General features: G+C 46.9%; 2 protein-coding genes across 2 annotated transcripts in view; one reads left to right on the top strand and one right to left on the bottom strand.

The window, feature by feature from the left end:
• The first annotated feature begins 273 nt into the window (after nt 1-273).
• Nucleotides 274-4301, top strand: LOC147219606 (triosephosphate isomerase). The gene is made up of 7 exons (XM_086171481.1): nt 274-718; nt 1600-1723; nt 1805-1904; nt 2188-2305; nt 2471-2556; nt 2999-3086; nt 3609-4301. The coding sequence occupies exons 1-7, from the start codon at nt 607-609 to the stop codon at nt 3725-3727; spliced, it is 747 nt and encodes a 248-aa protein (XP_086027607.1). The 5' UTR covers nt 274-606; the 3' UTR covers nt 3728-4301.
• Nucleotides 4302-4570: 269 nt separating this feature from the next.
• The window catches only part of eno2 (enolase 2), a 13013-nt gene continuing 5036 nt past the window's right edge, over nt 4571-12547 (bottom strand). The window contains exons 5-13 of the mRNA XM_086171448.1: nt 11871-11940; nt 10521-10654; nt 10345-10436; nt 9894-10024; nt 9078-9275; nt 8806-9007; nt 7526-7634; nt 7339-7397; nt 4571-6110 (exon numbers count right to left, since the gene is read on the bottom strand). Of these exons, the coding sequence (XP_086027574.1) occupies nt 6041-6110; nt 7339-7397; nt 7526-7634; nt 8806-9007; nt 9078-9275; nt 9894-10024; nt 10345-10436; nt 10521-10654; nt 11871-11940 (1065 nt within the window). The 3' untranslated portion in view covers nt 4571-6040. The remainder of the gene's footprint in view (nt 6111-7338; nt 7398-7525; nt 7635-8805; nt 9008-9077; nt 9276-9893; nt 10025-10344; nt 10437-10520; nt 10655-11870; nt 11941-12547) is intronic.

Genomic DNA, 12547 nt, shown 5'->3' with positions numbered 1-12547 from the left:
TAAATCTTGAAAACAATCCTCATAAATGAGAAAAATAATGAATTGACTGAAATTGCGTCCATTAATTTGTATGATAAATAAAATCAGCCCAAAAGTTAAACAGAAACACAGATAATAGGATGAATGAATGATCTGATCATCAGGAATCAAAGAGTGTGGAAATACAGAGAAATAAAATGACATTTAATTCGATACCAATGTGTTACTGTGGCGAAAACAATAAATTGTGAAATCAACTGTCAGATAAAATAAATCATTTTATACATCGTTCCATTCAAACAGGTGTATAAAATCTAATTTAAAGATTTTTTTAAGATGTTTCAGCGTTATATTTCGATTTCTCAAAAGAAAGAGGCGGTGCTTATCCCGGAAGAGGCGGGTCTTATCCCGGAAGAGGTGGGAGTTGTCCCGGAAGCTGACTCACCCGCCCCTGAGTCGGCCGGAAGCAGTTAATGCGCACGCCACACGGTTGCGCCAAATCGCACTTCCGCTAATCCCGGAAGAGCAGGAGTGACGTCGGTGTTTTGATGCTTCCTGCTGGGCGCCGGTAGCAGCGGTAGCACCGTCTTCTCCTCCTCCATCTCCTCCTTCACCGGAAACCGGAACATGGCGCTGCGGAGGTTCTTCGTCGGCGGAAACTGGAAGATGAACGGGAGCAAGGAGAGTGTGGAAGCCCTGGTCGGCACCCTGAACGCGGCCAGCCTGGATGACAACACCGGTAGGTGTGTGTGTGTGTGTGTGGCAGGGGCATTAAAGAGAAGGGTGACATTGGGGGTCACGTGACCGAGATGAGCCTCTTCCTGTGACGTCATAGTCGTCGTGCAGTGGAATGCGGAAGTCATCGTCGACACCGAAACAAATAAATAAACGCAACTCTGGCAACGAAAACAAGATTATTTGAAATAAAAGTGACAAAAGTAAAACAAATTAATTATTTTCTTGAAATTATTGAATATATAAAAACATGTATGACAAGGAGTCTTAGTTCCCTCAGACTGTCTCATATTTTTCATGCAAATGTTGGCAGGGGATAATACAATTAATTTAAAAACATATATTTTAGCCAAAATAAATCTTCGTAGTTGCAGATTACATTTGACAGAAAGCAGTAGTAAAATAAGATAAAGTGTATTTATCCCCATTGGGGAAATTCTTTTGTCATAGCAGCGTAACAGCTACAGTATAAATAAATATGAATATAAATGTAAATAGAGAGACATTTAGAAAATGCCAGAAGACATCCACAAATAGACAGCAAAGAAAACAACATCATCTCAGATAAGAATGGACAACAGAATGGGGAAAAAAAAGCAAGGGTGAAAATCAAAACAACAAGGATAGGAACATAAACAGAGTTGCATATAGCAATTTCAAAAAAACAACAAAAATAAGCAGGAAATAGAACGGGCTGAGATCAACATGGATGAAATAGACATCGGAGTTAGGGCATGACACGTGTGAAAGGGTGAGGTGGTGAGGTTGTAGTAGCAAAAATGTTGCCCTGGTAACAATGTCTCGTGACTTTCCTGCAGACCATGTAATCCCTGACTTAATAAACCACAGCTGCAGGCAAATAAAGTGTATTCTATGTCCTTCCAGAGGTGGTGTGCGCAGCCCCCTCCATCTACCTGGATCTGGTACGGTCTGCCCTGAACCCTGGGATTGGCGTGGCGGCCCAGAACTGCTACAAGGTGGCCAAGGGGGCGTTTACCGGGGAGATAAGGTCAGAGGGCGCCCCTTTCTACTGACGACCCCCTTGAGAAGGGCGGTAGAGTGATCTGTGACCTGTTTGACCCCCTAAAAGCCCGGCCATGATCAAGGACTGCGGGGCGGAGTGGGTGGTCCTCGGACACTCGGAGCGCCGCCACGTCTTCGGAGAGAGCGACGAGCTGATCGGACAGAAGGTCGGCCCCTGACAGAGGCTTTTGTGGGAATAAATAAATAGCAATAACAATTATCTTGATTAAATCACCTTAATCCATGGAAACACATGATTGAATACTTCTCAGATTTAGTCCCCGAACTACTGTACAGACGAAATACTAATTTTGATTTCAAATCATTTTTATGTATTTACTTCTTGAGTAACTGCAAATAACAAAAATCTGACAGCGGACAACTCTGACTGAAAACATCCTGATGGTGGACAAACATTCACCTATGTGTGTGTGTGTGTGTGTGTGTCAGGTGTCCCACGCCCTGGAGAGCGAACTGGGTGTCATTGCCTGCATCGGGGAGACGCTGGAGGAGCGGGAGGGCGGGGCCACGGAGGAGGTGGTCTACGCCCAGACGCAGGTCATCGCAGGTAAACGTGCACGGACTTTTATTTCTTTTATTTGTCCCCCCCGTCATCCGGTCCCGAGTGGTTCGACCCGGGTCCAAGTCATGTTTACAAATGAAAGAAAGATTTATTGACTTGGTGCTTGGTGGAGTCGGACCAAACCCCCCTGGTGTTTTCTGTGTCGTCCAGAGAACGTGAAGGACTGGGGGAAGCTGGTTTTGGCCTACGAGCCGGTTTGGGCCATCGGAACAGGCAAGACGGCCACGCCGGAACAGGTACGTGGCCACGAGTCACCGCTAAATTAGATGTTTTTATCTAAATTTAACCGCAAAAAGTGTCAATGTCATGAACATTTTACAAGAAGATACTCTAAATGTACAATCACTGCTCACCAAAAACACCTTGAAGAACAAAATCCTTACAAAGGACTGAGAAGTAACAGTTGTCATAAAAATGCTAAGAAAAGGAGATACCTTTATCTTTTGAGAGCTTTGTTATTTTGGTGCTTTTTAGCATATTCATTTTCAAAAATGCTGTTGCGGTAAAAACAAATGAGTTTGACAAAGTCTACTTTGGCCAGTGAAAGGCTCAGTTTTTTTTTTGTTGGATCCGGGTGCCCCAGGAGGTCGTCATAAAAGTAATTGTGTTTGTTTTTGACTGTGAGTTTTGGTGTGTGTGTGTGTGTTTGTGTGTGTGTGTGTGTGTGTGTGTGTGCAGGCTCAGGAGGTCCATGAGAAGCTGAGGGCGTGGCTTCGCGCCAATGTGTCGGACGAGGTGGCCGATACTCTGCGAATCATCTACGGAGGTCAGTCAGTGTTTCTCCTCCTGGGTTTTTCTCCTCAGAGGCGCCAAAGCTTGCAGGGCCTCCTGCTGGCCGGGACGTCCGAGTCGAAGTTTTTCAGACTTGGAGCTTTAAAAAAAGCGGCGGCATGGAAAAAAAAGAATAAACATCGTAGAGTAACGGAAAAGGAAAGCAGTGTCACATGAGTTCTGCTACTTTGGAAATTGGAAATACCGACATGAGAGTGAAAGCATCGCAAGAAGAGGCAAGCTAGCTAGCAAAAGTAACGGGCAACAGTTTACAGTAAAAAATTGCATTTATTCGCAACAGGGGAAAAAAAACGATCCTTGTGTATGGTTTAAAAACAGTCACAGGACGATCGTAGAATTTTTATAGAAACTTTTGCCTGATTTAAAAAAGATATTTGGGAAATATCGACTTGTAATCAAGATGCTGTTAAATTGGATTTAAAAAAAAAGCCCAATGACCGATGACTTATTTGGAATTCTACGCTTTGGCTTCTCCCCATCTGTGCCGCCTCCGCAGGTTCGGTAACGGGGGCTAACTGCCGGGAGCTGGCGGCGCAGGACGACGTGGACGGCTTCCTGGTGGGCGGGGCTTCCCTGAAACCCGAGTTTGTTGACATCATCAACGCACGCGCCTGATTGGTCCGGAAGCCGGCCTGGGTTCAGAATGTAAACACTCGCGGAGGAAACTCACTTGCTGGTTACTCTGTCTGTTAACTAGCTGTTAGCTTTAGCACCTGTTACCTTTGTCTGATCACCGTGGACCTTTCCTGTGGAAGTTAGCATTAGCGGCGGTTCCTGCGCTGTGTTCCAAATAATGGTTACCATAGAAACAGGCTGACCCGACGGAGGAAATACTCAGCATGAGAGTCATGAGCGATCCCCCCCCCCTAAAAAAAAAGGGAAAATCCCAACGTGAAAATGTTCGTCATTTAAAAATACCCACCTTAAAACCCTTAAAATCCTCCTTAAGGGGAAGTAATGCTGGATTTCTGCTGATTGAGCCTGAATAGAATATGTTGTTGAGTAAATGGGATTCATTCCAGGGCGAAGGGAAGATGTATTTACACGCACAAGGTGTATTTATATTTATGTCTGAATATAATGGGAGAAATACTTGAAGTCCGAACTTTACAGGACACTCACAGGAATTAAGGGAAGAACATTGTGTGCGTTCAGAAACACTGAATAAAAATAGTCACGTCACAAACAATGGCGCTGCATTTGTTCGTGTGTGTGTGTGTGTGTGTGTGTGTGTGTGTGTGTGTGTGTGTGTGTGTGTGTGTGTGTGCGTGTGAGCGATTGCTGCGTGTGTGTGTATATATATGTATACATATATATATATATATATATGTATATATACAGTAATTTTAATGATATTCATGGTGTCATGGCGGCGCAGTTGACTTGGTTCAATGATTGACAGCTGAGTGTTCCGGTTAAGCCCCGCCTCCTTCCCCAATGTCAACACAGACATTCACATTTGACGTATTGATTTATTTATTTCGATTGATTCATTTTTTTATATAATCATTTTTTTTTGTTCTCCAAGTTGACTTGAATAAAACCAGACATGGGAAAGAGGAAAGGATTGTTAAATAGATAAAGAATATCATCAGACAAAAAAAAAAAAAAATACACAAAAAAGTCCTTCGAATTTCAATATAAATCAAGTTTAAAAACAACCCCCCCCTTCGACTGACCGCCCGCTTTTATTTTGAAATTCCCTCATTTTAAGCTTCAACGGGAAACAGGAAACGAACACACTTTTACAAACCAATAAAAACAAACATTGCAAATTCTCTGTTTATTCGTCACACGATTCACGATACTCACTTCTTTCTCTCACAAGGTCAGGCGTTCTTCCTGCGCGGCCCAGCAGCTCCACCCTCCCTTTTATTTGTTTATTTGTCCACCCAGAGACAGAGTCTTCCTGCACCCAGTGTGGGGTGAGTGTTATCAATCCATCCCCTGTTGTCATGGAAACATCACGGCGGGAGGGGGGCAATAAACGCTAAGTATTTCCAGGAAAAAAAAGCTGTTTTTTAGAGGGGGGCGGGGCGTTAATGAAATTTAAATTTAATATATCCAGTGCAAAATAAGCCATGGGTAATATTTAAAAATGCTTATGATGACAATAGAGATAAAATAATATATTGAGGATAGTTTAAGTAAATATGATTCAAAACATGATATTTGAAGGCTGTGATTAAGAAAAAGAAAATTATTTAGAGTTTCATCACGAGTCAAATCAAATATATCAATTTGATGAGATTCCTCAATTGAAATAAGGTCATTTTCAGAAATAAGAATTCACAAAATATTAAAAAATTCAATGTTATGAATGCGTGACTTTTATTCTCTCAAAATATCCACTTTGTTTTGGATATGAAGCCATTTTTTTCCTGGAATTTCTCAAAACCCTTCTGGTTTATTTCCCCCCATCAATTCTCCTCTGGTCTTTAAAAGTATGTCTCTGCCTCTTAATTCCATTTCCTCTTTTATTTACTTATTTATTTCTTTTTTAATCCTAGATCTTTGCATTCACTCTGTTGTTTTTGTTTTTATTTTTGTTGTTTTCCATCTCCTCCGCTGCCTGTACACAAACCGCTGCTCTAAAAACTACAGTAACAGTGCTTGTCTGGCTTGGAAACTCCTCGCGGTGTTTCCCCCCTGCGCGTGCACGTCTGTGCCTGTATGGGTGTGTGTGTGTGTGTGTGCACGTGGGTTGCATGTGTGTGTGTGGGGTGGGGGGGGCGTGCACGCGCTCTTACATCTATCTAGTGCATAATTTGTATCTTTTTTTTTTTTTTTTTTTTTTTTTTTTTGCTTGGCTCTTCTTGCTCCTGTGCGTGCATGTGTGTGTGTGTGTGTGTGTGTTATTATATCATTAGTACACGTGGTGTTCATTTGTACATGGCTGTTTACGTGCACGTCATTCGTCCGTCTGGCTCACAGGGCACTGGGGTTCCGGAAGTTGTGGCCGGCAAAGCGGGCCTGATCTCCCAGCTCCTCTTCAATCCTGCAGGGAGAAATCAGGCCATGATGAAGATGGAGGGAATGCAGGTGTTAAATGTTGTGGAGAATTTTTTTTTTTTTACTCATTTGTGGAAAAAGCGGCGTCATCGCCATGGTAACTGGCATCAGAAGCCCATCTCGTCCAATCGGGGGTGATTTTCTACGCTGCTGGTCGCCTAGCAGCAACAAGGTCCAGGTTCTGATCCAAGGTGTGACCGAGCCATCCTGTGATTGACAGGCTTAAACCCCGCCCCCGTCGCCCCATCGCCGCCCCTGATTGGCTCCCTCCCCGATGAGAGGTGTCGATGACGGATGAAGGACAAAGAGCTCCGGGGAGTGAAACAACTTGGACAGAGAAGCTCCCAAGCCTGCAGATCAGCAGATTTCTGTGTGTGTGTGTGTGTGTGTGTGTGTGTGTGTGTGTGTGTGCTGATAAGTGTTTATCACCAGTTAATGCTCTTGTAAATCTCTGCTCCCTCCACCTCTCCTGCGTCTCCTCTGCAGACCGATGGGATTACAGGGCTGAGCTGATCCTCCTCCCCCAGTCTTCCCCTCCTCCTCCTCCGTGCTGCATCCCTCCATCTTTCCCTCCATCCCTCCATCCATCCCTCTATCCATCCCTCCATCCATCCCTCCATCCCTCCATCCCTCCCCTCCAGCTCTCTCTGAGTGGCTGGGACTCGTGGGGTGACGTTAGCGCTGCGTCACCTGAATTAGCCGCACGGCGCTAAGAGGCCAACTAACACCTGAAGGGAGGAAACTGCTAAACTGCTGCTGTTTTTACAAAATTAAAAATATGAATCATTTAAAGTCTCAAATTTTAAGATTTTGATAGAGCCTTGATGGCCAGAGGTTGATTATTGATTGCCATGTCGCTTGTGTTGCTCAAAACACGCGTTGCTATTTCTAGGTCCTTTTTTTTAATGTATGGAAGGAGCCAATTACGTTCGGAACTGGGGCGAGAGGCGGGGCTTAACCCGGGCGGGTCACCTGTCAATCACACGGGGGTCGCATATCCAAAAAATCTAACCATTCCCTCTCATTGACAGCTATGGACAATTTTGGCTCTCCATTTTTTGGATTTTGGGACTGAAGACAGAGAACATGGAGGGAACCGAGAAACTCACCTGCACCCGATCAATATAACCGATCGATCCGTCAGGCAGCAGTGCGGTCGCTCAGCACACACACACACACACACACACACGGCATACATTTTTCCATACACTGACCTCATGAGCTGGTTGTATTTAGCCAGCCGCTCAGATCTGCAGGGGGCGCCGGTCTTGATCTGAAAGAGAGACGGAAGGTTCCGGGTGGAATTGTCGTCACCATAGCAACAGATGGTTGCCAGAGGGCGCTCGTCCAGGATTAGATCCGCGAAAGGGAGAATCTTGGAAAAACAAAAGGGCGCCTCACCTGTCCGGTGCAGAGTCCCACCACCAGGTCGGCGATGAAGGTGTCCTCCGTCTCGCCGGAGCGATGGCTGACCATCACTCCCCAGCCGTTGGCCTGGGCCAGTTTGCACCTGGGCCAGGAAAAAAACGCACGTTACATCCCATTTTCTCGTCCCCGCCGGAACGCTAACCATATTAGCTAACCTGCTTGTTGACATCAGACGATGACGATGAATTAGCGCGTGCTAGCCGTCAGAAGACGGCGGGATCTAATCCCATCCTGGTTTGTTTTTAGCACAAATACTAGCTTGTTTTCACAAAGGATGCTTTGTTGGATCGGGTTTATTGCACATGGAACCCGTGCGGGCGGGAGAAACGCCGTCAATCTGCTAACAAATAAAAGCGCGGGGATTGTTGTTCGTTTGTGATACAAATGGTGAATCCGGCTAATCCCGCTAATCCGGCCAGGACAACTTTGTGGATTTGAAAGAGCGATCACGTTGTGTTTAGATTAACAAGGCGGGTTGTTTTTATTTTATTTATTTTGCCGGGTGCGATACATCACCTTGGCCATCGTGTCATTTAATCCCGCCTCGTAAGGCTGAGCGACGAGGCGCCGCGCGCACACACATCACGCCGATGCTTTTGATTGACAGCCCGTCCCGGCGCGGAAAAAAAAAAAAGAAAACATCCATCTCATCTCTTGGAGAAGATGCATCTCCTCTTCGGCACAAGGTCAACATGGCTGACAGCCGCGTCCACGGCTGACGGATACCGGCTTGAATGATTGACATCCTGGCGGACGCTTCTGTCGGAGGCCGAGAGCAGGGCAGCTGCGGCTCCCCGGAGGGAAATCTGTCTTTTCAGCCGTGACGGGCGACCTTGTGGGTCGGTCAGAGGTCGCGCCGCCGTTCCGAAGGCGGCCGAGGCTTCGCTAAACCGCTAACTTAATGGAGCCGTAAAAAGCTGCGGCCGTCAATAAAGAAGATTGGTGTTTCAATCGAGTTGGGCGAGCGGAGATGATGCAATGTCACGTTTCTCGTCCTCACGGCGAGCGAGGACAGAGAGATTTTATTAGCTTTTGGAGTTCCTCGATTATATTATCATGAATTTTCCATGCTTCTGATTATGTTTCGGGGTTGTATTTTTAAATATTCACCTCTTCTTCTCTGCTCAGCTCAGCCACCATCCAGCTGTTTGCTAGCCACCGTGTTCTATGTAACGCGGGTAGCGCTCGCTAACGGCCGGTTTGTTATTGTTTGTGTAGCATAGCGCCAGTGCTAAACGTCAAGGCGGACTCACGCCTGAATGGCCTCGGTGACCGATCCGATCTGGTTGACCTTCAGCAGCAGGCAGTTGCAGGCTCGCTCCTCGGCCGCCTTCTCTATCCTCTTGGGGTTGGTCACCGTCAGGTCGTCGCCGACGACCTGGATCCCGACCTGCGCGGTGAGGCGGGACCAGGCCTCCCAGTCGTCCTGGTCGAAGGGATCCTCGATGGACACCACTGGGACGAGGGAGGAAACCGGTTAGCGGTCGTCGGTTAGCTTCGCCCGAACCCCCTCCGTCCGACTCACCCGGGTAGTTGTTGACGAAGCCCTGGTAGATGTCGGCCAGCTCCTCGCCGCTGATGTGTCGCTCCGGGTCCGGCGGGGATTTGAAGTCCAGGTCATACTTGCCCTCGCGGTAGAACTCGGACGCGGCCACGTCCATCCCGACCACCACCTTCTCCGTGAAGCCGGCCTTCTCGATGGCGGTCTGCAGAAGATCCAGGGCTGCGGGACGGGAAGGAGGCGAGCGACATCGTACTTTGCTTCTTTTACTCGAAGAGCCATTCTTTTTCTTCATTTTTTTAATTTCCTGTGTTTTTTTAATCTAATTTCCTGTTTTAATCTGTTGTGTTTTTACAGTTTGAACGACGCGCTAGAATCCGAAAAATGGCGGAAAAAATGACGTTGTCGATTGTATGTGTACATCATTTTATCGCTCTGCGCTGATGATACTCTTCTTTATTTCATATCGTGTAAATTTTAAGAGGTTCATGAAAATGTTCTTCAGTGTCGCCCGAGTCTGCGGAGGTCCTCGGTTATCCAGGTCACGAGGAATTCTTGTCTCGGCAACTGGATTTGAATTTCTTCAAGTGAAGAAATACAAGTCCGGTCGCCGAAACAAGAAGGTTTAGTCGCTCACTGGAACGTCGTCTTTTTCCCTTAATAATGTATGACTCGAAAATAGGATTAAGATCCATCGTGCTTTACATTTGTCGGGGAGAAACCTAGTTTCGCAAATTAATTTAGCGTTAGCTGCCTGGTTAGCTGCCTGAGCGGAGGCGCTACATAAGGAACGACTGACATTTGACAATAATCCCGGCTCATTTCCTGCGGCGTCCTCACCCTCGCTGTTCTCCAGGATGTTGGGAGCGAAACCTCCCTCGTCCCCGACGTTGATGGCGTCCTGGCCGTACTTCTCCTGGATCACCCCCTTCAGCGTGTGGTACAGCTCGGACCCTATCCTCAGCGCCTCCCTGGGAGGCGGGGCAAAGTAAGTCCACGAGGCGGCGGCGAGAGGAACGCCGAGCGAAGAGACAAGATAAGATAAGATAAGAACAACTTTATTAATCCCGAAGGAAATTTTTGTGCCAGAGTTACAGAAAATATAACGGTAATAAATAATAAAAAGAAAAAGGCAGAATTAGAAATAAAAATAAACTATAAAGTGTCTCAGTGAAACTATAAAGCGTCTTAGTAAACAAGTGATAAAACTATAAAGTGTCTTAGTAACAAGTGAGGTAAGGAGTAGCTGTTATGAAATGAAATATTGCACAAATCCAACTCAAATTCTTACTTGAAAGACTCGGCGCCAACAGGGAGAACCATGAACTCCTGCATGGCCAGTTTGTTCCCGGCGTGAGAACCGCCGTTTATCACGTTGAAGGCCTGCGGACGACACAGATGATCGATTCTTCGTAGAAGTTGCGGTTGTGAAATGAACGCCGCCGCCGCCGCAGGACGTTTACGCACCGGAACCGGCAGCACCAGCTCGGTGTTCCCGGCCAGGTCGGCTATGTGGCGATACAGGGGGACGTCTTTCTCCGCCGCGCCGGCCTTGCAGATGGCGAGGGATACGCCCAGGATGGCGTTGGCGCCGAACTGAGCTGCACAACGTAAGGGAGGACAGGAAGTTAGCTGGATTTTGTGTCAAATGAACGTTGACGCTCAATTGAAAATCTGTAATTAACAAAGAGAGCGATTAAGATGTAGTACCATCGCTCGCCGTCGGTTGAAAACGGGTTAAACGTGACTTCTGTTGACGCGTGAGGTGTTTCTCGGTGTAGCCACCGTTCCTCAAGGCAAATCATTGCATAACGCTGCTATTTTTAATTTCACACAGTATCAGCTAGCCTCCTGCCGCTAAGACCTTCAAGCAAGGCTAGCCAAGGTTCTCACGTTCAATAATAAGGCGGAAAAATACGTTGGGACGGATTCAATCCTTGAATATGTGACAGAATTAGATGTGCGATACCTCAGTGGCAAAGTTGTTGCTTAAAAAAAAAGAAGAAATGGTCCAAACCTTCTTCTTTTCCTTTGACTGTTTCCATTCAGGGGTCTCCACCTTCTCCATCTAACCCTGTTCTCTGGATCCTCCTCTCACACCAGCTACCTTCATATCCTCTCTCACAATGTCCATACATCTTCTCTTTGGACCTCCTGCCTGGCAGCTTCACCTTCGGCAACCTTCTACCCAGATCTTCACCATGGTTTGGACATGAACACTCCTTTGTTTATGTCCAAAGCATTTCAATCATCACTTTGTCTCGGTCATACATGTCCTGCACCCCTGTGACAGATTCCTCTTCTCCTTTGGGCTTTTCCCTTCAGGGTCTCCACAGCCAATCCACCTTCTCCATCTCACCCTTTTCTCTGGATCCTCCTCTCTCACACCAACTACCTTCATATCCTCTCTCACCACGTCCATCCATCTTCTCTCTGGTCTTCATCTAGACCTCCAATTCCAGCATCCATCTACCAATAGAGTCACCATCCTCTGTCCATGACCCGACTTGATCTCCAAAACATCTACATGAACCATCCTTCTGGGCTCCTTCCTGATCCTCTCCATCCTGGTTGCTCCCAAAGAGAACCTCAACATCTTCATCTCCATAACCTCCAGCTCTCCCTCCTGTCTTTTGGTCACTGTCGCTGCTTGTAGATCATCTCACCACCATCTCCTCCACCTTTCCATTCCTTCTAGCTGATAGTCTTTTCTCCACCCATTCCAACCTGCTTGAACCAGTTTCTTCACCTCTTTGGTCCAAATAAGGATCCGAACAAGAAGTTTTGAAGAGAAAATATAAAATATAAGCGACTCACATTTGTTTTCTGTGCCGTCCATCTCGATCATCAGGTTGTCCAGCTGCTCCTGCTCCGCCACGCTGACGCCCTGCAGACGCACAGCGCACGTTAAAATCCCGCAGCTCTTTGGAAATTCCAGGAAAGTCTTGCAGGAAACCAAGGTTCACCCATTTTCATGCACTAAAGAGGGCGGAGGTTTCTGGATGTGCGACCGGTGATTGACAGCTGCCCGGACAGGTTAAGCCCCGCCCTCTAGGATTGGCTCCGCCTCCAACCCCGCCTCCGTCCGTCCTCGTCCGATCCCAGCTTTCTCCGCAACCTCATGTGAAGTTGCCGAAACAGCACGTCTTCTGTTTACGTTCTCAACACGCGGTTAATCCTTCCTCGCCTCTGATTGGCTGCTATCGGCCCGCACTGCATCCCTGATTGGTTGCTTTTGTCCGTTCCTTTACTCCGATTGGCTCCCAGCCAGCTGCTCCAGAGAACGCAGGCAGCAACGCAAAACACTTTATCACCCATCGACTAATTGCGTTTGTTGACGACTTGAACCACACACACACACACACACACACACACACACACACTGGCTTTCTCTGTGACGCCTCAGTCCCGCCATCTTTTTCCGCACCTGACTTGTACTTCCATCCAAACATCTGCAGGTGACGTCCGTCTTACGACACACACACACACACACA

This window comes from Fistularia commersonii, chromosome 24, assembly GCF_037954325.1.
Source record: "Fistularia commersonii isolate RoL2024-O1a breed Wild chromosome 24, RoL_Fcom_v1.0, whole genome shotgun sequence".
NCBI lineage: Eukaryota > Metazoa > Chordata > Actinopteri > Syngnathiformes > Fistulariidae > Fistularia > Fistularia commersonii.
This window is presented reverse-complemented; position numbering and strand designations above follow the sequence as displayed.